We start from the raw sequence: 22181 nt of genomic DNA, 5'->3' as shown, positions 1-22181 counted from the left end.
ACCTCCTACCATGAGCAGAAAGTGCTGCTCTAAGGAAGCCGGTAAAAGGAGGAGGCTGATGGACAGAAAAGAGGCAGCTAAGTGGATGGAGTCCAGAACACCAGGGTGAGGCCCGCCTTGCCCTCTGAGGACCTTGACTCTGTGTTCTCTCCCAGGGGTGGGCTGGGGTTCATCTGGCCGTAATATCTTTGTTTCAAGAGCTGTACACGCTGCCTGCCAGAAGGTTAGCAAATTCTTCACGTTCCACAGCTGCCCTTTACAGGATAGAGGTCGTGTGGCAGTCAAGGACATTCATTTGGCATCTCTAGAACCTAGGAGAATAAGATTCCCATATGCTTTTCTGGAAATCCCCAAAAACTCCTACCTTCCCTTAAGTTCCTAGAGGATGAGTGGACCCTGAGATTCCTGTTAGTTATCAGAGAAATGTAGTAGGCTAGGAAAGTTATCTTAATTAACTTCTGAGTGTTTCTGCTCCTATTTTGGGAGAAAGTACCATTTTCTTCTGGTGTGAGGCTCGGCAAAAGCTACTTTGCTGGTCTTCATGGAGGGCCACTGGCCACTCCTTGGGGCAGCCTGGGGCAGAAAACTCTGAACTTTCTCTTCTGAGCTGCTTTTGGGCTTGGTTTCCACATTAGCACATGTTTCTTTTTAAGATATGTAGGCCACGATGTAAAGATGACTTATGTTTTCAGGGGTTTTGACTTTACTATGAAAGCAGGTTTTAAAAGAGGGGAGCTGCTCAGGTAATGAGAGGACTGTCACCCCACTTCCAGGGACCAAGGTCTTAAACCCCCAGAGAGAGGTTTGCTCTCAGGGAAGGAATCTACAGCCCTCATGTTTAACTATATGCATGCTTCTATCTTGAATTTCACCTCCAAGGGGCCTTTTCTCTAATTGTGGAATAAAAAGCTTGGCTGCATCAGAGGAATTAAAGGCCTCAGGGAACAGCTGATCCTTTGACCTGGGGAATCTGCCTGCTGCTGTCTGCAACTTGCCAGTGGCTAGCTAGCTGGCTAGCTCCACCTGCCTCTAAAGCTGGTTTCTTTCTAGTAGATTCCCTCACAGAGGTCCTTTCAACCATTTGAGGCTCTTACCTGGATGGAACACAGCAAATTATCCCCTGGTCTGGGGCTCCTCTCTCTCCCTCCTTCCCCTCCTTTGCAGAAAGAACTAAAAACTGGGATGGGAGGCAGCCTGTATCCAAGGAAGGCTACAATGAGAAAGTAAAAACATCTCCATGGACAGCACGGGAAAGCCTTTGTGGGTGGAAATTCCACTGTTAATCATAGACACATGAACTGGGGGAGCTTGCTTGGAATGCCACCTGTCCCAGACATTGAACAGGTAGGCAAGCATTTAGCCAGCTGGAGGCACCTGCTAAACCATGCTTGGCAACGATCTGTGGGAATGACATTGTGCACACATCAGGATGAGAGGTGGAGAGTTCATTTTTTGGAGAGGAATAGACTGTGTCTTAGAATAGACAGTTGTAAAACCTAAAAGAAAGGAAAGATACTGTTCTTGGTTCTCAGCAGCAAACAGGGGCTGGCACAGCAAGTAGGTCAACAGGGACAGAACCCACCAGGGCAACTCTAAAGTGGCAGCACTCTGGTGTGCTGCTGCTCCCCAAAGCACCCCCCCCCCACAAAGGGGATCACACAGGACTTCCCCCCCTCGAAGCCTTGAACCTTGGCTTTCCTCCTTTTGGCTTTTGGTGTTCCTCCTTGGGACTGACTCAGCTGCAGTAGCAGGCACATACTCAGGCAGTGAGCTGGGCCACAAACAACTTTATTAGCACTGCCTGGAGAATGGAAGGGTATAAGTGTACAGTGTCCCACGTGGTTATTTGGCCCAGCTCACCACCCTCACCTGGTTTTAGTAAACTGTTCATCCGGTTTCGTGTCTTAGCTATGGCCTGGGTTCTGAGCCAGCCCATCTCTGAGCTCTTCTGGCCCCTGCGGAAGCAAATCCTCCTCAGTCTGGTCTGTGTGTCCTGAGGGTCTCCCCTTCGGGCACAGACCAGGCAGGGCAGGCCTCCAGGATGCTCCCCTTGGTGCTGGTTCTCTCAAAGCTCCTCAGGGCACGTCTCTGTCTTTCTGTCGGGTGCTTTCTGCCAGAACTCTTACCTTCAATGGCTGCTGGCTGCCCCGGCCTTCTTTCTGCAGCTGGTCAGTTCATCTGTTTCTTTTTGGGTTTCCGGCATCTTCTCAGATCTATTTCTAATTATTTGGCTTCCCAGCCTACAGTTTCTCTAAGAAGTTTCTTTTTTGTTTTATATCCATGCCCCACCGAAACTTTTCCCTGGCTTTTGGGTGTTAGTCTCTGTAGTGTTACACTTTCTAAAAAACCTTTAGTACGTTGTGGTGGCTCTGAGGTAATCTATGTAAAGCACAATACTTGGTACATAGTAGGTGCTTATTAAATTTGGACTCCTCTGTACACTACTTATGGGGATAACCTTATAGATGGGGCATATTTTTCCCCCTACAAATCCAGCATATTTAGCAAGATAGGAAAAAAAAAAAAGTCAGTCCTAATATCAATCCCAATATTATTCAGTTATAGAAAAGGAGCTGTATAAAGATCAGTTATTAGTAGGGGTAAAACTGAACAGATTAAATAATTGTTTCAGAATAAACTTGTATACAGTTCAGGAAAAAAAAATGTTTATTAACATCCAAAAGACCAAGTACTTTAGGAAGCCTGGAGCTTGCTATCTAGCAAAATAAGAACAAACTAAGTAGGAAAAGTACCCCAAAAGTATCTTTGTTAAAAATGAGGTATCCATGGGGCGCCTGGGTGGCGCAGTCGGTTAAGCATCCGACTTCAGCCAGGTCATGATCTCGCGGTCCGTGAGTTCGAGCCCTGCGTCAGGCTCTGGGCTGATGGCTCAGAGCCTGGAGCCTGTTTCCGATTCTGTGTCTCCCTCTCTCTCTGCCCCTCCCCCGTTCATGCTCTGTCTCTCTCTGTCCCAAAAAAAAAAAAAAAAAAAAATTAAAAATGAGGTATCCATAGATTTGGCAGTCATGGTTTCATGTATTCAAGAGGGACCTTGAGTGCCCAGGGTACAGGCTGTGCTTGGCAAGATGGGGTGGGGTGGGGCAGGGCCCTCGGCTGGTGAAGGAGCCTTGCCAGCTGTTGAGTATCCACCATCCAGCCCATCCTGGCTGCCCTCTGCTCCCCATCACGGACACGGAACTGCCTCTCAGGAAGCGAAGCCATCTTTATTTCCTGATGGAAAATGGCTATGAAGCGAGAGACAAAACTTGACTGAAAGTTGAGTTGTTGGTCATTTTGTGGTGTAGGGTCTGTATTAGAAAACTCATGTCTGATGTGAGAGAAAACTAGGGGACTGTGAGGCAATTTGGGATTATAAAGGGTTTCAGGATATACTCCTGAGTATATCAAGGGCACATAGGAATTGGATGAGGCAGAATGAGCACCCTGCAAATGACTTTGAATCCAATCCTTCAGGAGAAGGGAGCAGCCAGTGGATAGATGGGATTTCTTAGTGAAGCTCCAATGGGAGTTGGGATATAATATGAAAAGCAGAGAGATGGAATTATGATTTTTATCAGTAGTTACTGAGGAAAGAAATTAGGGTAGTTCCCACCTCGGATAATATGTTGGAAAGACAGAATTTTTTGTGATGGCTCAAACAGGTGTATGACAGAGGGGTGATTTTTTTCCCCCATAAAGAACTGTTGACACAGATCTGCTCAAATAAATGCTCACTTCCATCTCCACTGGCACAGTTAGCAAGTCTGTAGTTCTGTATGAATAGAGACAGTGATTAAATTCTCCAAGGGCTGGGAGCAAAGCTGTGTGGTTTCCTGCTGTGCCTCAAAAGTCTTACCCTGTGCCCAGCACTGTGCCAGGTACATAACCTGTCCTCAGTGAATGCTTCCAAGGATGGATGGATGGCAGATAGAGAGGACAAAATAGGATGCACATGGGAGAGAGAAATAGAATGGAGTTTTTATAATTCATCCAGACATGAGACATTTCATTTTTCAGCAAAATTGACAGAATAATCAGAATAATAGTTTTTTTTTGTTGTTTTAAATATTTATTTATTTTTGAGAGAGAGAGCAAACCGGGGAGAAGCAGAGAGAGAGGGGGACAGAGGATCCAAAGTGGGCTCCATACTGACAGCAGAGAGCCTGATGCGGGGCTCAAACTCCGGAACTGTGAGATCATGAGCCGAAGTCAGACGCTTAACCAACTGGGCCACCTAGGCACCCCAATAAAAATTTTATATAAAAGGATTATCAAGTGAACAGACCATTGTAAACACAATTGATACACTGGACATAACAAGTCACTATACCTGGACAGTCCCCTTTCCTACCCCTAGCCCAAAGGTCCTAAAGGAATCCCAGGGAATGTTTGTGGGAAGGCTGGCCAAAGATGGGCATCCTGGTGCCAGAGACTCCAGCTCCTGGGTCAGCCCCACACTAGGAGGAAGCCAGATTAGGGAATCTCATTTCCAATCTGAGTAAATGGACAGGCTTTCAATTAAAAAAAATTTTTTTTTTAACATAAATATATATAATCTTTTGGATAAGAAGCAATACGGTTTCTGCAAGGAGATACCATGCCTACGTCTCCTGGAGAATTCTCTGAAAGGACAGCGTGGTGGGTACAATGCACCTTGCCCAGTGGTTCTCCACCCTGGCTGTGCATTAGAATCACCTGGAGGGTTTCAGAAACATCAAGGATGTCTGTGCCCCACCCTACACTCATAAAGCAAAACTTCTGCAGTGATTCTTAGGTATAGCCAGATCAGAGAACTACTAATTAGATTTTCTATAAAGCTTTTGATAAAATTTCATCATGGAGTTTATGTATTTTTAAAACCAGCAAATATAGAATGCATTTGGTCAAGAAGACAGAAACAAAGGTTAGAGGTGAAGGATTGCATCTCAGAATGGATCAGAGATTGATAATGGAGCCAGTTTATCTGCCAATTTTGTGAGGCATCCAGGGCACGAGTCACAGTGAAGTCGTGAAGCTTCATGAATTCCATGGGCATGTGCTGAGCCTGTTTGCCAGACTGTTAGGTGTGGTGGGGCAGGGGCAGGGGCAAGATGCATGAGACACAGGAGCTTATGTTACACTGCAAGATAAGCCATGAGTGTAATGGACTACAACCCAGGGTGGAAATTACAAATGCTGTCAGAATATACAAATAGAGTGATGGGAGGGGCGCCTGGGTGGCTCAGTTGGTTAAGCATCTGACTTGGTTTTGGCTCAGGTCATGATCTTGCGGTTTTGTGAGTTCAAGTCCCACGTTGGGCTCTGCGCTGACAGCATGCAGCCTGCTTGGGATTCTCTCTTTCCTACTCTCTCTGACCCTCGCCCAGTCCCTCTGTCTCTCTGTCTCTCTAAAAATAAATAAACTTAAAAAAAAGGAATAAACATTAGATGATATTAATTTCTTCTAGTTATAAAATGATAAGAAGAGCAGGGGTAGAACAGACATAGACACCTGTGATAATGAAGAAAATAGACATGAGAGATTCTGGGGATAAGATGAAGTAACACATTTAGGGAAAAGTAATCCACACTGAAATGAAGTTCAAGTTAGGCTCTGCAGTGGACCTGAGTTATGTTCATCAGGCTCCTGGCATCCCTGACCATTTGGGGGTTATTCCACCTATATGTGATCTTGGAGGGAGTGATGAGCCCCACTTAATATTAATAGTACAGGGGCGCCTGGGTGGCGCAGTCGGTTAAGCGTCCGACTTCAGCCAGGTCATGATCTCGCGGTCCGTGAGTTCGAGCCCCGCGTCGGGCTCTGGGCTGATGGCTCGGAGCCTGGAGCCTGTTTCCGATTCTGTGTCTCCCTCTCTCTCTGCCCCTCCCCCGTTCATGCTCTGCCTCTCTCTGTCCCAAAAATAAATAAACGTTGAAAAAAAAAAATTAAAAAAAAAAAAATAGTACAGAAGCCTGAAGGACAAGATGCTCTCTTGCCTGCCCCTTTGTGGCCTAAGTAGGGCATGTGACCTAGCTTAGACCCATCAGATGCTCCAAGTGTAATGAATGGGACAACAGTGAAGGGATAGTGGGAATTCATCTGCAGGGAAACAGGGTGCTGGTAGCATCCTGGTCAAACTGTTCCCATCCCAGAGTCCAGCTTGTGCCTCCAGGCTTCGGTCTTGCCCTTTCTGAGCATGATCTTTCAGCTTCGTGATGATTCTGTGAACCTCCAGTGTCCTACAAATATATTCTTTTAAAAGTATTTGGTTTCTAATCAGGAATCCTGGCTGATGCAGGTTTCCTGTGATAATTTATGAGCCAGGAAAGAGGTCTAGCCACGGACTAGTATTCCATGTAGCTTGATGCCACTGACCCAGTGAACTGACAAGGCAAGGACATAAAAAGTGAGGTGGAGAATCTTCATCACGAAGGGTGTGACAAAACCATGCAAATTAAGATGACCCCATCTGTGATCTTTGGACAAATGAGCATTTGGAACATACAGTTCTGGCCACCATGCCTATGGTAAAGTAGAATGGAGATGGGCATCTCAAATAATCAGAAAACAGACTTCCCGCTGGGTATAGATGAGGTCCAGCTCAGGGCAGGGATGGGGAGCGGGGGGGGGGGGGGGGCAGTTCCTGACAGCCTGTGACACAGCTGCATGGCCAGTAGCACTGATCTTTGCAAGTCAACATCCAGCAGAACAACTGTGCCCTCTCTTAGTCTATCTGTTGGTGATTTGTGGGCCACGTGGGTCATGGAGCTCATTCATTCCTTCAGCGTTCAAAGCTCTGTGTTGGCACCGATACTAGGATGAACAAGATAGGGGCCCTGCAGAAATGAGACCTCTGGGACAACTTGTGTGGGAGGGTGCTACTCACCTTACACTGAGGTGCTACGGGGTCCTGAGGAGCAGCCGCTGCTGTGAGGGGCTTGGGGAAGGCCTCATGGAGGAAAGGAGGTTTGTGCTGAGTCTTGAAGCACAACTGGGTTTAACAGACAGACAATGAGTAGATTAGGAGTGGACAGAGGGTGTTAGCTGGCAGGGAAACATTCTGACAAAGACTCTGAGTGTGGGGGGTATGGGGCTACAGAGGTCACAGACCAGGAAGGGGCCGAGAATGTCAGGGTGTTGGGAAGCCATTGATATTTTTATGGCAGTGACATTATGATTGAGTTTGAGTTTAGAGACATCACTCTGGCAGAGGCTTGGGGATAATTCAGAGTGGACAGAAAGTAGAGGCAGGAGGCCAGTTGGCCAGTGGTTCTCAAAGTGTGGTCCCCAGACCCTCAGCATCAGCATCAACTGGGAACTTTTTAGAAATCCAAATTCTTGGGCTCTTTCCTAGAACTGCTTAATCAGAAACTCTGAGGTGGGGATCAAAAATCCGTATTTTAACAAGCCCTCTAGCTGAGACTGATGCACGCTCAATTTGAGAACCTCTATGTTGTCCATACAAGAGGTGATGGTGAGCCAAACTGAAATAGTGGCGGTATGAATGAAATGGGATGGAGTTGGGAATATTGGAAATATATCCGAGAGGCTGAATCTAGAGGACTAATGATCGATGGGGTGCAGATGGTGCTAGGGAACAGAAAGGGACAAGCATATTCTGGCATTGGGTAATGAAATTGCTTCCTTATATAGGTGTCCCTGGTGGGCTTCCTGTTCCTTTTGGGCTTATACATCTCATCTCTGGCCTCCTGTATGGGAGGACTCTATGGAGCCCCCAGGATCCTGCAGTGCATTGCCCAGGAGAAAGTGATTCCTACACTGGCCTGTCTGGGGAAAGGGGTGAGTGATCCTTTTTTTGAGAAATGTACATTTTGCTGCGAACCAGATTATCAGCCAATAAATTGCTTAAGTCTCTCCGATTAGTCTCTCCACTCCAGTGGTCAAGTTCTCCAGAGTGGGAGAAATGAGAATGCACAGTTGTTCTCTCCTGTCCTCCGGCAGCCTTAGGGCGGAGCCAGTTGGACAAACCATCTGTCAATGTCATAGCCACCAGAACCCCTTGGCACTGGGTTAGCTAATTGACAGAATGGCATCTTGGACCCTGAGCAACAGGGAAAGGGAGTGTCACATCCTTTAATAAAAATAAATTTGGGATCCTCTCAGTTCAGCATAGAAGAAAAAATCTCTTGGTGAGGAGGGGAGCTGGACCTTGCAGCTCAAACTCTGCCCTTGATTTTTGCCTTTCCTTTGGGGTTGCTGTATGATGATTTCCCATACCTCGGGCCTCTAGGCCTCCTGTCAGTCTTCATGGCTCAAACTCTCACCGACAGAATATAGCTTGGTTGAGTCACGAAATGATAGAATGAGACATTCCTAAAACCTAAGCGATGACAAAAGAGAAATAGAGAGAGAGAGTTAGAGAGAGAGAACCCCACTTCCCAATAATGTGGTTTACTGAGAAAGAGTTCATTTCTGTCTTATTGGAGCACCACAGAGACCCTCCCTCAACCCCTTCCCACCCCAGACCCCTCTCAGGTAGGGTCACCAGCCCTCCCTTACCATCCTCCACTTCTGACCCATCAGCCAGCATGGGCTGGGTGGGAGCACTGACTCTCATCTCTGTACCTTCTATGTGGCATATGCCTTTTCTTTTACTTTAATTTCATGTATTTTTATTAGGTAATGTATACACAGGGCTCAAAACTAAGAAAGATATAAAAGGTATACATTGAGAATTTTTGCTCCTATCATGACTCTTTTATTATCTCTTTCTTCGCCAGCACCCATGCCCTATCAGTAGCTGTTTTTATTAGTTTTTTTTTTTATGAATCCTCTCTATTTTTTTTATACAACTATAGTGTTCTAACATGTGGTTTTATACCTTGCTTTTCTTCATTTAATATAACTTGGAAGTCCAACTTTTCATATGTATGTCAAGAAAACTTTTTCATTCTTTTTCCATTGGGTGGATAGACCATAGTTTTTATCTGGTTTCCTATGGATTGACCCATGTGTGGCTTTCAGTAAACAGTGCTACAAGGAATAATGTTGTGTATGTGTGTGTAATTATTTAATGTGCAGGTATATTTGTAGGATAAAGTTTCATAAGTAGGTTTGCTGCAACAAAATGTATTTTTAATTTTAATAGATATTGTCAAGACACCTTTCATAGAATTTGTATGATTTTTGTATTTCTACCAGGAATGTATAACAGTTCCTGCTTCCTGACAGTCAGCATCACTCTTAGATTCAGGCCAAAAGACCCTGCTTTATAGACTCTGTTCTGGGTTCTGGTCCTTGATAAGGAGTTCATGAGATCAAGGGGACATGCCCACTGGATCCCAGACCCCTCTTCTGGATGGTGTACATGTGCTGCACTGGACCATTTGCTCTCTTGCCTGGAATTCTCTGCCCGGATGTCCCACAACCCACATCCAGGGTCTGCGAGGGCCCCTTCCCTGGGCCTGTCCTTTTAGGACCTGGGTATGGGCAGGAGTCCACATGTAGGTGTGAGGCCCCCACAGTATGGTCTGGGAAGGGTAGGAGGTGGGCTAGGAGCTGGCGGCTGTATGTGGCCATCCTCTACTGAAGAACCCTGAAGAGAACAACGATTCTAAACTTGAACCTGGTCTTCCCCATTGCCCTAAAGGTGTGTTTGCAAAGGAAGGAAGATAGAACATATTTGCTTTAACTGTTTGTTAGCTTGGTTTATACTTATACATATTTGGACATCATGTGTGAGGACTGCCATTTGCACTCTGGTCCCAGGTACCACATTATTAGCAATCACAGTTCATTGTCAAATGTGACTTTTTGCTAGTTGTATAGTGAGAAATGGCATCTCAGGATCCTTGTGATTTACATTACTCTCTCTCTTTTTTTTAAATGTTCATTTTGGGAGGCAGAGGGACAGAGAGAGAGGGGGACAGAAGATCCAAAATGGGCTCTAGGCTGACAGCAGAGAGCCCGATGCGGGGCTCAAACTCACAAACTGTGAGATCATGAGCTGAGCTGAAGTCAGACACTTAATTGAGCCACCCAGGCGCCCCTGTGATTTGCACTACTCTTATATGAATGAGGTTGGAGATCGTTTCCTCTTAGAGTCATATATATATCCTGTGATTGTCGGTCTTTTTCTTCTCAATTGCTAGAAGCTCTTCTTTTGTTGGGGAAGTTAACTCCTTGTGATATATATTACAAATGTTTTCTCTAGTTTGTCACTTGCCTTTTAACTTTGAAGTTTTTTTCTCCCCAAAGCTTCTTTACATATGATTAAATTTTATTAGCACATTTTCTTTTTTAATGGGGGAGAGAATAAACTTTAAAAAAAATTTTGAGAGCTATTCAACATATAGAAAAGAGCATAAAACCAATATGAACAGGTTTTTTTTTTTTAATTTTGTATGTTTAGTTTTGAGAGAGACAGAGTGCAAGTGGGGGAAGGGCAGAGAGAGACAGAGACACAGAATCTGAAGCAGGCTCCAAGCTCTGAGCTGTCAGCACAGAGCCCGACTTGGGGCTTCAACCCATGAACCATGAGATCATGACCTGAGCTGAAGTTGGACACTTAACTGACTGAGCCACCCAGACACCCCAATATGAAGTTTTGAAGAATAACTGAAATGAATGTTCCAGCCTCCACATGCCTTCTCTGGTCAGAGCCCCATCCCTCTCTGTATCTGTAGTCTTCTGTGATAATAATTTCCTTGCTTTCTTCAAGGCTTTACTCAGGAGTCAGCAAACTTCTTCTGAGAAGGGCCAAATAGTAAATACTTTAGACTTTGCAGGCCCTATGGTCTCTGTCACAACTACTCAACTCTGCAATTGTAGCTCAAAAGTAGCCACAGACACAGACATGTCTATTGGGGGATAGGTGTAGCTGTTTTCTAGTCAAACTTTTTCATGGACACTGAAATTCAAATTTCATGTAATTTTTGTGTGTCATGAAATCTTCCTCTTCTTTTGATTTTTTTTCCCCCCAACTGTTTAAAAGTGTAAAACCGTTCTTAGCTCATGGGCATACATAAACAGATGGTGGCCAGATGGCCCATGAGCCATAGTTTGCTGACCCCTGGTTTGCTTCCTACATATGCATCTCTAAACAAAATTGTTTAATTTTGCCTGTTTTTAAACTTTGTATAAATGTGGCATGCCTCTTTCCCTCAACATTATGTTTACGAGATTTGTCTACATTTTTGCTTGAAGCAGCAGCTTGTTTATTATCATCCCTATATAGCATTTCCTCACTTGCTAGAATTTATTTATCCATTCTGCTGTTGATGGACATTTGGGTTGTTTCCAATTTGGGACTGTTACAAACAGTACAATAAACATTCTTATATTAGTAGAAAGGTTCACATGTAAAGGTCTTCCAGACTATATACCCGTTATTGGAATTGCTAAGCTATAAGGTATGTCTATTTTCACTTACTAGACAACAAACTCTTTTCCCAAAGTACTTGTACTAATTGACCCCTATCAGCAGCAGATAAGCATTCCTATCCCTCTGTGTTTGTGCCAGTGCTTGACACTATCAGACTTTTTAGTTCTTGCCAATCTGGTGGGTGTTTAATGGGATCTTCCTATGGTTTCAATTTGCATTTCCTTGATTACTTAATGAAGTTGGGTACCTTTCATATGCTTAACAGACATTCTTTTGCTCACTTCCTTTTTTAGTGGGTTGTCTGACTTCTAATTATTTTGTAAAGATTCTTTGATATTTTGGATTGCTCTTCATCAGTTAAATGTGTTACAAATATCTTTTCCCATTCTGTGGCTTGTTTTTTTGTTTTTTTTTTTCATTTCTTTATGGTGTCTTTTGGTAGGAGAAGTTCATATTCCACCCTTAAAACACTTTACAACCTGCCCTCATCAAAATCTTGGCCTGGACCATTAGCATTTCCTTCAACCCACCTAGCACCCTCCTTTTACATTCTCTTTAGTTTCTAAGTACTTACTTTATTCTTAGTAGTTTTATTGTTAGAGTATGCTAAATAGCTGTAGCAAATTTACCCAAAAATGTAATTGTCAAAGACAGTAAAAGCATACTTTTACTTCTTATTTTTCCCCCCAGAATTTTACACTAAAGCTCTTGGGCAGGTGTTTCAGGTCAACAGGGGCTTTGGCCCTCTGAGAGTCAGGCTGATGACTTTGCTGTCTTCATCCTGTGACTTCGAAGGCTGCACTCTATTCTGACCGTCAGAAAAGGGAAATGAACCTGAAAGAACACATGTGGGAGGTTCACAGGTCAGGTCTGGAAATGGCTTATGTGTCTGCCCCTCCCCTTGCAGACTGCTGGCTGTAAAGGAGGTGGGACCAGTGTATAGATCCTGTGTATATCTGAGGGTGAAGCTGACAGAATGAGAGAATGAGAAGAGACATGAAGAATTTTGCTGGATTGAGCAGCTGTTTTCTGAGACAGAGACTACAAAAGGAGTAGATTTGATGGTGGGAGATTAGGGGGTCAGCAGTTTGGTTTGGGACATTTGAGATCCTTTTAGACATCAACTGGAAATGTTGAGTAGACAGTTGAATATTTAAGTCTGGATTGCAGGGGGACATTTCAGGCTGGAGATTCAAATATGGGAGTTAAGAGCACAAAGCTAGTATTTAAATTTAGGATTCTGGGTACCTGGGTGGCTCAGTGGGTTAAGCATCTGACTTCGGCTCAGGTCATGATCTCACAGTGTGTGGGTTTGAGCCCCACATTGGGCTCTGTGCTGACAGCTCAGAGCCTGGAGCCTGCTTTGGATTCTGTATCTCCCTCTGTCTCTGCTCCTCCCCTACTCACACTCTGTCTCTCAAAAATAAAAATTAAAAAAATTAAAAAAAAAAATTTAGGATTCTGGTTGAAATCACCTAGGAAGGGAGTATAGATAGAGAAAAGAAAGGGTCTGAGGATAGAGCTCTGTAGATGTCAGAGAGAGGTCCCTGGGTGGCTCATTTGGTTAAGCATTGAGCTTTGGTTCAGGTCATGATCTCATGGTTTGTGGGTCCAAGCCCCACATCGGGCTCTGTGCTGACAGCCCAGAGCCTCCTTGGGATTCCCTCTCTCTCCTTGCCCCTCCCCCACTCACGCTTTCTCTCCCCAAATAAATAAACCAAATAAACCAAATAAATAAATAAATAAATAAATATTTCAGAGATGTAGAGGAGTTAGCTACAGAGACTAAGAAGGAGCAGACAATGAGGGAGGCAAGTCAGGAAAAGGTAGGCAAAGGAAGTCTTTCAAAGAACAGGAAGTGATCAGCTGGGTCAAATATAGTTCTTAGGGCAAGGAAGATGGGGACCAAGAAGTGTCCAGTGCTTTTGGCTGAAGAACCATGTCAGTGACTGTGTGATGAACAGCTTCTGTGGAGTGACAAATTATATGGAGTTAGCACATATTTTCTACTCCTGTTCTCCTGAAGGTCACCATACCCACCTCCATTAATAACAGATATGTATAAAATAAGTGTGTGTGTGAGCATGTGTAGGTTTAGTTTCAGAATTTCTTCACCACAGCCACAAGAGATTCTGTTGTATCTTTCAGGGTCTGCCACTCCCTTCAGCTCATTTTCTCCATTATAGCCTGGGAACTTTGCACCACTTTGATTTCTAAGACTGATGTTAAAATCCAAAGAGGGTTGCCTGGGTAGCTCAGTCACTTGAGTGTCTGACTCTTGATTTCAGCTCAGGCAATGATCATAAGATTGAGCCCCATATTGGAGAGGGACTCCATGCTCAGTGTGGAGTCTGCTTAAGATCCCCCCACCCCACTACCCCTCTCCCCCACTCACTCTCTTTCTCTAAAAAAAAAAATAACAAAACAAAAAACAAAACAAAACTCCCCAAACCCCCCAATAAAAGCCAAAGGAGAAATATTTGGGAAGTCCAAGTTCTATATAGCCATACTCCATATTAATAATTCTGAATACAACCAATACCCATGGTGTATTGACCTACTGTGTGTCAATGCTGTGTCAAGCATTTTATGTGCATTAGCTCTGTACTCACAATAACCCCATGGGAATGAGTTGGATATTATTATCCCAAGTTTATAGACAATCAGTTATTTACTGATTGGTAGAACATGGTACAAGTGGTTGAACCATTATGAATTGTGTTTCTATCATATAATGTGATTTTCTTCTGAAATTTCATAGTCTTGCATGTTATTTTTCTTTCTGCAGAAAGGGCCAAATAAAACACCTATAGCTGCCATCTTCCTGACCAGCTTAGTGACCATGGCCTTTGTCCTTGTGGGCCAGGTGAATGTTCTAGCCCCCATTGTCACCATCAATTTCATGCTGACATACATTGCAGTGGACTACTCTTACTTCTCTCTGTCCATGGGTCCCTGCAGCCTTCCCCAGGTGCCTGAGTCAGTGCACAGGGAGGGCACAGGAGCTCTCCACTGCTCTGAGCACCTGCTCTTGCAGAAGGCTCCCAGCTATGGCTCTGAGGGCACTGCCCGAAGCCTATCTGAGGGGACTCTGCTAGAATTCACCAAAGACATGGATCAACTCCTCCAGCTAACCAGGAAGCTTGAGAATAGCCAACCTAGGCAAGGAGACAGTGACGGGATCCCAGAAAGTAAGAAGGGGAAAAGCAAGAAGGCCACAAAGTCAACCTTACAAGATAGCTTCCTTTTGGACCTCAAATCCCCAGCTTCCTTACCTGCTGAGGGCTCTGACAGATTGCCTACTGCCTCATGGGAGGGGCAGGAAGCCTACTGGAACAAACAGAGTGCCAGGAGTGAAAGAGTTTGGTCTAGAGGAGCATGTGGAGAACAACTTGTCCCTGAGCCAAGTTACCAGCCTGGCCCAAGTGGAGAAGGTGAGTGCTTTGGAATCACATTAGGGCCTCCTAATTTGGGGTGACCTCACCTACCCAGTTATCAAAACCCCTTTTCAAGTCCTCAGCCAGTTTACTTTATAGCTGGGTTTAAAATCCTTGTTAATTTTGTGTGATATTTATTTTTTAAAGTTATATTCAAGTATCAGCTGAATTTGTAACTCTACTCTGTTATAGTGATTTTAAACAGAAATTTCTGTTTACTTTTGTATGGTAGATCTTGGAGCCATGGCTAATAATTGAACATTATTTCATTTTACTCAAAACTCAGCTGAGATATAATATAAACATGAAGGGCACCTGCATGCCTTGGTTGGTTGAGTGTCTGACTCTTGATTTCAGCTCAGGTCATGATCTCGTAATCTCATGGTCATGATCTCATAGTCATGATCTCATGGTTGTGGGATCAAGCCCCACGTTGGGGTCTATGCTGAATATGGAGCCTGCTTGGGATTCTCTCTCTCCTTCACTGTCTGTCCCTCACTCGCACATGTACTCTCTCTCCCTCTCAAAATAAATAAACTTCAATATCAACACAAATGAGACCAATTTTTCCTTTCAAAAGAAGTGGAAATGTAACAAACTGTCTGCCTTAGGAGGTTTTGTCTGTGGACAAAAGACAAAAGATAAATCTCCCAAACCAGGCAAGAGGGGGTGGAAGAAAGATGGCCAAAGGAGCACAGCTTTGCTTTACTCTCTCAAATCTACAAACATGGTAACACACAGGGAGATTCTCAGAGAGAGGCTTACAGGGCATGAGAAATTCTGAGAGAAAGAAAGAACTTATAATTTTGAGTCTTCCACATTCTAGGTACTTTCCATATGTTATTTCATGTAATAAAATAGATATTATATTTTTCCATTTTACAAATGAAGACACTGGGCCCCAGTGAGGTCACAGAGAAGTCTCAGAGCTCATACTTTGCACAGCCAGATGTCACACCCAGGTCCATTGCCTGTATTTGAAGTTCATTACTTTTCTTTACGTTATCCTGCCTTTTGAGATCTGTATAGACAAATGTGAGCAAAGAGGAGAAGACAGACAGATGTAGAAAGAGATGTCTAAAAACAAATGCTTTACATTCTTCCATACACTTGCTTTTCCTTCTTTGCCTCTGAATTGGTGGGAGATTTTTAATGATAGGAGCATTATTAAATTTTAAGAATTATTTTATTTTTATCAAAATAATAAGTGTACAGTTTAATATGCCAAGTAGACTTAAAAGTAACATAATCAGAAATAGTAGTTCTCACTCTTCCATACCATCCCTTGTACCCTAGTCCCACTCCCACTTTCAACCAAAAAGTTGCTTCTTTTATTAACCTTCATGTGACTAAATAATATATTTGTATTTCTATTTTTTGATATGTCAGTTTCAGATATCCTCATTTGACTTTCTATGGTAAATGAAGTTTTAACACATTTATGCCACTCTGACTTCTCATCCAGTATCCCCAGTGTACTTATATCACAGTTTTGATTAACTTAATAGCTAGTATTCATATTATTATGATTAAGTAAATATTGCTTAACTCTGAGCCATATTACATACACTATGATTACATTTCCTTTTTTGTACAACTTTTTCTGTTTCCTAGAGTTAATAATTGCCTTACTTTTTATTTGCTTGGTTTTCTGTCATCATTTTTCTCTAAATGCTCTGGCAGATATGTCAAATGCCTCTTAATGTTATTTTCCAAATGCTTGAATTCTTCAGAAATCTAACATATTCATTTCTTTTTTTGTCTTTGTCTAATGGCTGTCATCCTGTTCCATTCTAGACTATCTGTTCTCTAAGCCTGCTATAAAACTCCTGGAATTTCTCTTTATCACACTCTATGTCAGATCCAGGGAACAAAGATTTTCTGGATACAATATTACAGTGGATTTTTTTTTTTTTTTTTTTTTTTTTTTTTTTTTTTTTTTTTTTGCCTACCCAGCGTTGAATGACCTCCCTATGTTTGAAGAATTTCCGGTGTTACAAGTCTTGGTGAGAGGAAAAGCAAGCCTTTCACACTCAAAACTGAAGATGTCAGATACACAGTTTTCCAGCCTCTCCTATATCCAAGAGTTCAGGCATGAGGCTGAGGCTCTGCTGATCAGATGAGCCCTCCTTATACCTGGAACTGGGAACTGGAAACCTGAAGAAGTGGTGACTTCTAGGAACTCTCTAAAAGCCTTATGGTAGCAGCAGGATGGCTGCATTCCTGGCTCCAGTGTCCAGCGCTTTCAGAGTCAGTGGGCAGGATTCAGCATCTAGACTTTGGTGCCTGCTGCAGGAGTGTCCCCTCCTAGACTGCTCTGACATACAATATTGAGAGTTGTTCCTAGCTGTATAGACTTGAACTTAATTTGCTAGCCTTTCCAGATACTCTCAGAGGGAAGGCTAGGAAATATATTTTTACCTGATCATTTTGCTGCTTCATATGAAATGGTGTGGATTTTTTCCTAAGAAAGAAGGGGGAGATTGGGTAATGACAATCAGTCAGTGCCACAATTATCATGGTTTTAATTTCTAAGAGCTTTTGGTTTAACCCAATTTTTCCTTATCCTTTTTTTTTTTATTTGAACGTCATCTCATTCTTGTTTTATGGATACAATGGCTTATCTTATCTCTCTGGTAATATTACTTATTCTCCCTTTAAAGTCTTTTTCTGTTCTTTTTACTGACTTGTGTTCTCTAGATCTTTTTCTCTTTGGCTTGGTCTCTCTCTCTCTCTCTCTCTCTCTCTCTCTCTCTCAGAGCCTTTACTAAAATGTCTGTTGAACTTTTGATTTCTTTTCCTACTTAGAAGTGAAGTACTAAAAAGTTGTTTAGAAGATCTGTATACCGGTCAGGGCCTGTTGATTAGGGCACCTCACTATATAATGATTAGGTTGTAGGCTAGCTTTTGCACAGGAGGATCCCAAAAAGTGACTATCTAGAGGTTTTCAAAACCTCTAGACTCTTTAGTTCCTCCAGAGGAGAATCCTTTAATCTCTTGTCTTACCCAGATGGCTGCATGCATTCAGGGAGCAGGGGGAAGTAGGGGAGTTAGGGTGTCTCATTGTTTAGGATACAGACTTAAATTCAATTCCCCAGTTTCTAGCTCCATTTACCCATTCTTGCTGTGCCTGGTGTCCCAAGTCCAGGCACTCACTGGTTTTATTTCTTCAGAGGAAAGGGGTCAGGCAAAGGAGTTATTACCTAGCTGTGTGGGGAGAAGAAAGGATCTTGATTTCCAGCTATTTCAGATAAAGTATTGGAACCAAATGCCTTTACCTTACCACTTCCCAGGGACATGGCACTGCCTAGTCTTGAACTTTGCTGGGGCCTGCCAGGGTGCATTGGGCTGCTCCTTGCTGGTACCCTGTCTGTAGGGCCTAGAATTCATCCTTCTCTGCTCTGCTCACTCTGTTACCATTCCCCTGTCACCTTTCCATCTTCCAAGATCTGTTTTTATCTTTCCTCCCTCATTCTCCTTATGCTTGTGGGTTTATGCCTATCTAATTCCTTTTCTGTTTTCTCAGTGGGTTTCCAGGAGAGATGTGCAATCAGTTTGCAATCTTTCGTCAATGAAGTGCTTGCTGCCCAGTTGCCCAATCATAGAAATGTCATAGCTGTTGACCACTCCCTGTCCTTCATCCTTGCTGCCTGTACCTTGGTGCAGACCCTTCCTATATAGCACCCAGACTCTTGTTAAGTCTGCAAACCAGTGTCCTGCCTCCAGATTCTCCCACATCCTGTTTCTCCTTCCCATTGTCCACTGAATGATTTTCTAAAATAAAACTCTTATCATGTCTCTCTTACTTAAAAACCTTCACTAGAATCAAATCTCTTCCATCTAAAGTCCAAGATCCTTGGTGGGATTTGCAAGGTTCTTTACAATCCTGCTCTGTACTACCTTCTTGGCCATTTTCCTCATGACGGCCCATACTCTGTATGTTCCAGTTAGACCTAAATGAATGCCCTAAACACATCTTGTTCTTCATCCCTTCCCGCCTTTGCATATGCTGCTCTGTCTTCACAGCTGCTTCACCTCCCGCTTCTCCATCTGGAAAACTCCAACGTATAGTTTAAAATCCATCCAACTATTCATACGCATTTACACTCCCTCTAAGAAGGCTTTCCTGATTTTCTCTCCTGTGCAAGTATAACATTTGATTTATGCTAGCAGTATAGAGAATTAACACATTGTTTTATACATTTATATCGAATTTTTTACACATTTGTCTTCAGGCCCATGTCTGTCTGTCTTGAGGAAAAGAAATATTAGTTTTATTCCTTCGCCCCTAGACTGTGGGCTTCCTTTAGTCACAAGCCATGTCTTTCCACCTTATATTTATCACAGTATTCCCACACAGTACACAGCATGCAGCAAACACTCAGTAAAGGCTAAATTGATGCACAATTGAGCAAATATTAACTTCAAAAAAATGAAACATTGATCAGTAAAGTAGAATAGAAAGAATTACACTATGATAAGAACCTAATCTGTGACAAACCAGATGTCATACAATAATAAGAATCAAATCACTATTGAGTAAACATTGTTGAAATCAAATGGATCAAAAAGATTAACTTGGGCTGTATTCTTTACCTTATATAGCCATGAATTCCTTATTTATAACAGCTGTGCGAGAGAGATATTTCTGACTATTGAAGACTATCATCAAAGACAAAAAGGATCTGATTAAATAGAAATAAAAAACATTTGTACAACACAGTGTCACAGAAGGAAACAATTATTCTGACAAGCACGGCCGATAAAAGCATACCTTCCAATGCATATTATTTTTAAAAATAGGAAGGTCAAAATCCAGATTCTACTAAAAAGAAGCATGCAGATGAATATGCAGTTTACATTTGAAAAATCAATGCCCGGATTCATTCATTGCTCATTCAACAAACTAACTTTTATTGTTAAGTGTAAAATATTGTTAGTAGTTAAAAATAGCCAGTGTTTTTCAAACATGTCCCATGTTCTTGGCACTGAGATAAGCACCTAACAGATTATCTCATCTAAGCTCAGACTTAGGCATTGTTATTGTCATTTTACAGAGGCATAGAGAAGTTAAACATTTGCTCAGGATATGAGACAGCCAGAATCTGAACACAGGTCCTTTCACTTTAGAACTTGTGTTCTGAACCACTATACAAGGTGTATGCTGCTAGCCGTTAGTATCTGTTATAAACTAGGCCATCGTATTAATTCAATAAATACAAATTAAACCACCTTCAAAATATCATTGCACATCTATTAAGCCATCAAAAAATTAAATAAAATAGGTCTGTGGTTATCAGGTATATGAACACATTGCTGAAAGCAATTCCAGTGGATTTATTCCTTCTAGATCTGTTGATTAAAGTTTTTCATCAAATTTGGGAGCCATTATTTCTTCAAATATTTTTTCTGCTCTTCTCTTTCTCTCCCATCTCTATGGGACTCCCACTACACATTAATTAGTATACTTTACATTCCCCCTCCCCACCCCCGCCCCGGTTTCTGAGGCTCTGTTCTTTTTTCTTCTACCTTTTCCTCTCTGTTCTTCAGTTTGGATAATTTCTACTGATCTATCTTCATGTTCACTGATACTTTCTTCTGCCATCTCAAATCTGCTGTTGAGCCCATAGAGTAAATTTTTTATTTCTGTTATTGTACATTTTAACTATAGAATTTTCATTTTTGTAATGTTTGTATGTTTTTGTTGATATTCCCTATTTTGAAAGTCATTGCCATCATATTTCTCTTAAGTCACTGACATTGTATTTTTATTTAATTCTTTGAACATATTTATTATACTAGTGCTTTGAAGTCTTTGTCTGCTAAACTCAGTGCAGGCCCACTCAGAGTCAGTTTCTTTTGATTGCTTTTTTTTCCAGAGCATGGGTCAGTTTCCTGTTTTTATATTTTTTAAGTTTATTTATTTTGAGAGAGATAGAGACAGTGCAAGTGGGGGGAGGGGCAGAGAGAGGGATACAGAGAATCCCAAGCAGGCTCCAGACTGTCAGCTTGGAGCCCGATGTAGGGCTCGAACCTACGAAACCATAAGATCATGACCTGAGCTGAAACCAAGAGTCGGATACCTAATCGACTGAGCCCCCCCAGGTGCCCCAGTTTCCTGTTTCTTTGCATGTCTTGTAATTTTGGGATGAAAACCAGACAATTTAGATAATATAGTGTGGCAACTCCTGATTCTGATATATGTTTCCATGTTTTTGTTTGTTTTAGTAAATTTCCTGGATTTGAACTTTGGAATCTGTCTCCTCTGTGGTTGTGGATTCTGATGTCTCTACTCAGTTTTTTATTCTTATTTTTAACTTTTAGCCTGGCTTCTAAGGAGTTTGCCTTGTGCCTACGTGGCCCATAAGGCTCCACCCTTTGCCAGTGGATCTGTGTATAGGTTGGGAAGCAGTCAAAGTTGCAGCTAGTTTTCCAGTCTTTCCTGGTTTTGCCAGTCTCAGTTTGGCCTCCCCAGGCAGGAGCATAGTTTTTCAGTCATCCAGGGAAATGTGGGGAGATATAGTCCTTCCATAGTCTTTCTGTGACTCTCTCATTTCTAGATCTTCCCATTAAGTTTCTGATGGTCCACTGCTTGCCCTAGCTGGGTCTGCAACCTCAGGCTAGCAAAACTGAGGACTTTTCCTTTTCAGTTTTCTACTATACTCACCATGTTTAGCTTATAAAGGCACAACTCACAAGTCCTCCCCCTCTGGCAGCGAAACTGCTGGTTTCTGACCAGCTCCATGCTGGTAAGAACGGGAATGAGGATGGGAGATCAAGCCATAGGCTTTCACTGTTCAGACCCTCAGCTCCATCAGTTTTTGAAAAATAAATACTTCTTAATTTTTGTCTCCATTTGGTAACTTCTAGAGCTGAATGATTACTTTTTTATTATTTTGACCAGTTTTATACTTATTTCTTGTGGAGAGGATTCACTGACCACTTCACATTGCCATCGCTGAAAGTCCCTCTGGTTCATTCTCCTCCTCCTCCTCCTTCTTCTTTTTAAATTTTTGTTATTGAAGTATAGTTGACATAACATCTTTGGTTAATTCTCTCTGGAGAATTATCTTTCATGATATAACAAGAAATATAAAACTATTTCATTGCCCTAACTTTGTAAATCTGTTTGGGGGAATTGCATATCAAGGAAACAACTCAAAATCAAATAATAAACCATAAAATGTGTTCAAGATGGTCATAGCTGCATGGTTTGTGCTAGTAGCAAATTAGAAATAAATGTGCAATGTTTGGAAAGTGGTTAAAAGAATTATATTATCAACTTAATAAAATACCATATGGACTTGAAACATGATCCTTTGTGGACTATAGCAATGCACATTCTTGGTTTGTACAGGTTAACTAAAACCATGTGTTTATTTATTCTGATAAAGATATGGAGTGCATTTTCAGAGATGGT

At 42.4% G+C, this 22181-nt stretch overlaps 1 protein-coding gene across 4 annotated transcripts in view; it reads left to right on the top strand.

Moving 5' to 3' along the window:
- Positions 1-22181, top strand: part of SLC12A8 (solute carrier family 12 member 8) — a 140288-nt gene that overhangs the window by 101375 nt on the left and 16732 nt on the right. For all 4 annotated transcript variants that reach the window (XM_045502357.1, XM_045502358.1, XM_045502355.1 and 1 more), the window contains exons 9-10: positions 7634-7780; positions 14113-14758. In XM_045502357.1, coding sequence (XP_045358313.1) covers positions 7634-7780; positions 14113-14758 — 793 coding nt within the window. The remainder of the gene's footprint in view (positions 1-7633; positions 7781-14112; positions 14759-22181) is intronic.

Source organism: Leopardus geoffroyi, chromosome C2, assembly GCF_018350155.1.
Source record: "Leopardus geoffroyi isolate Oge1 chromosome C2, O.geoffroyi_Oge1_pat1.0, whole genome shotgun sequence".
Taxonomy (NCBI): Eukaryota; Metazoa; Chordata; class Mammalia; order Carnivora; family Felidae; genus Leopardus; species Leopardus geoffroyi.
Note: the sequence above shows the minus strand (reverse complement) of the source record. Positions and strands in the feature narration are given on the sequence as shown.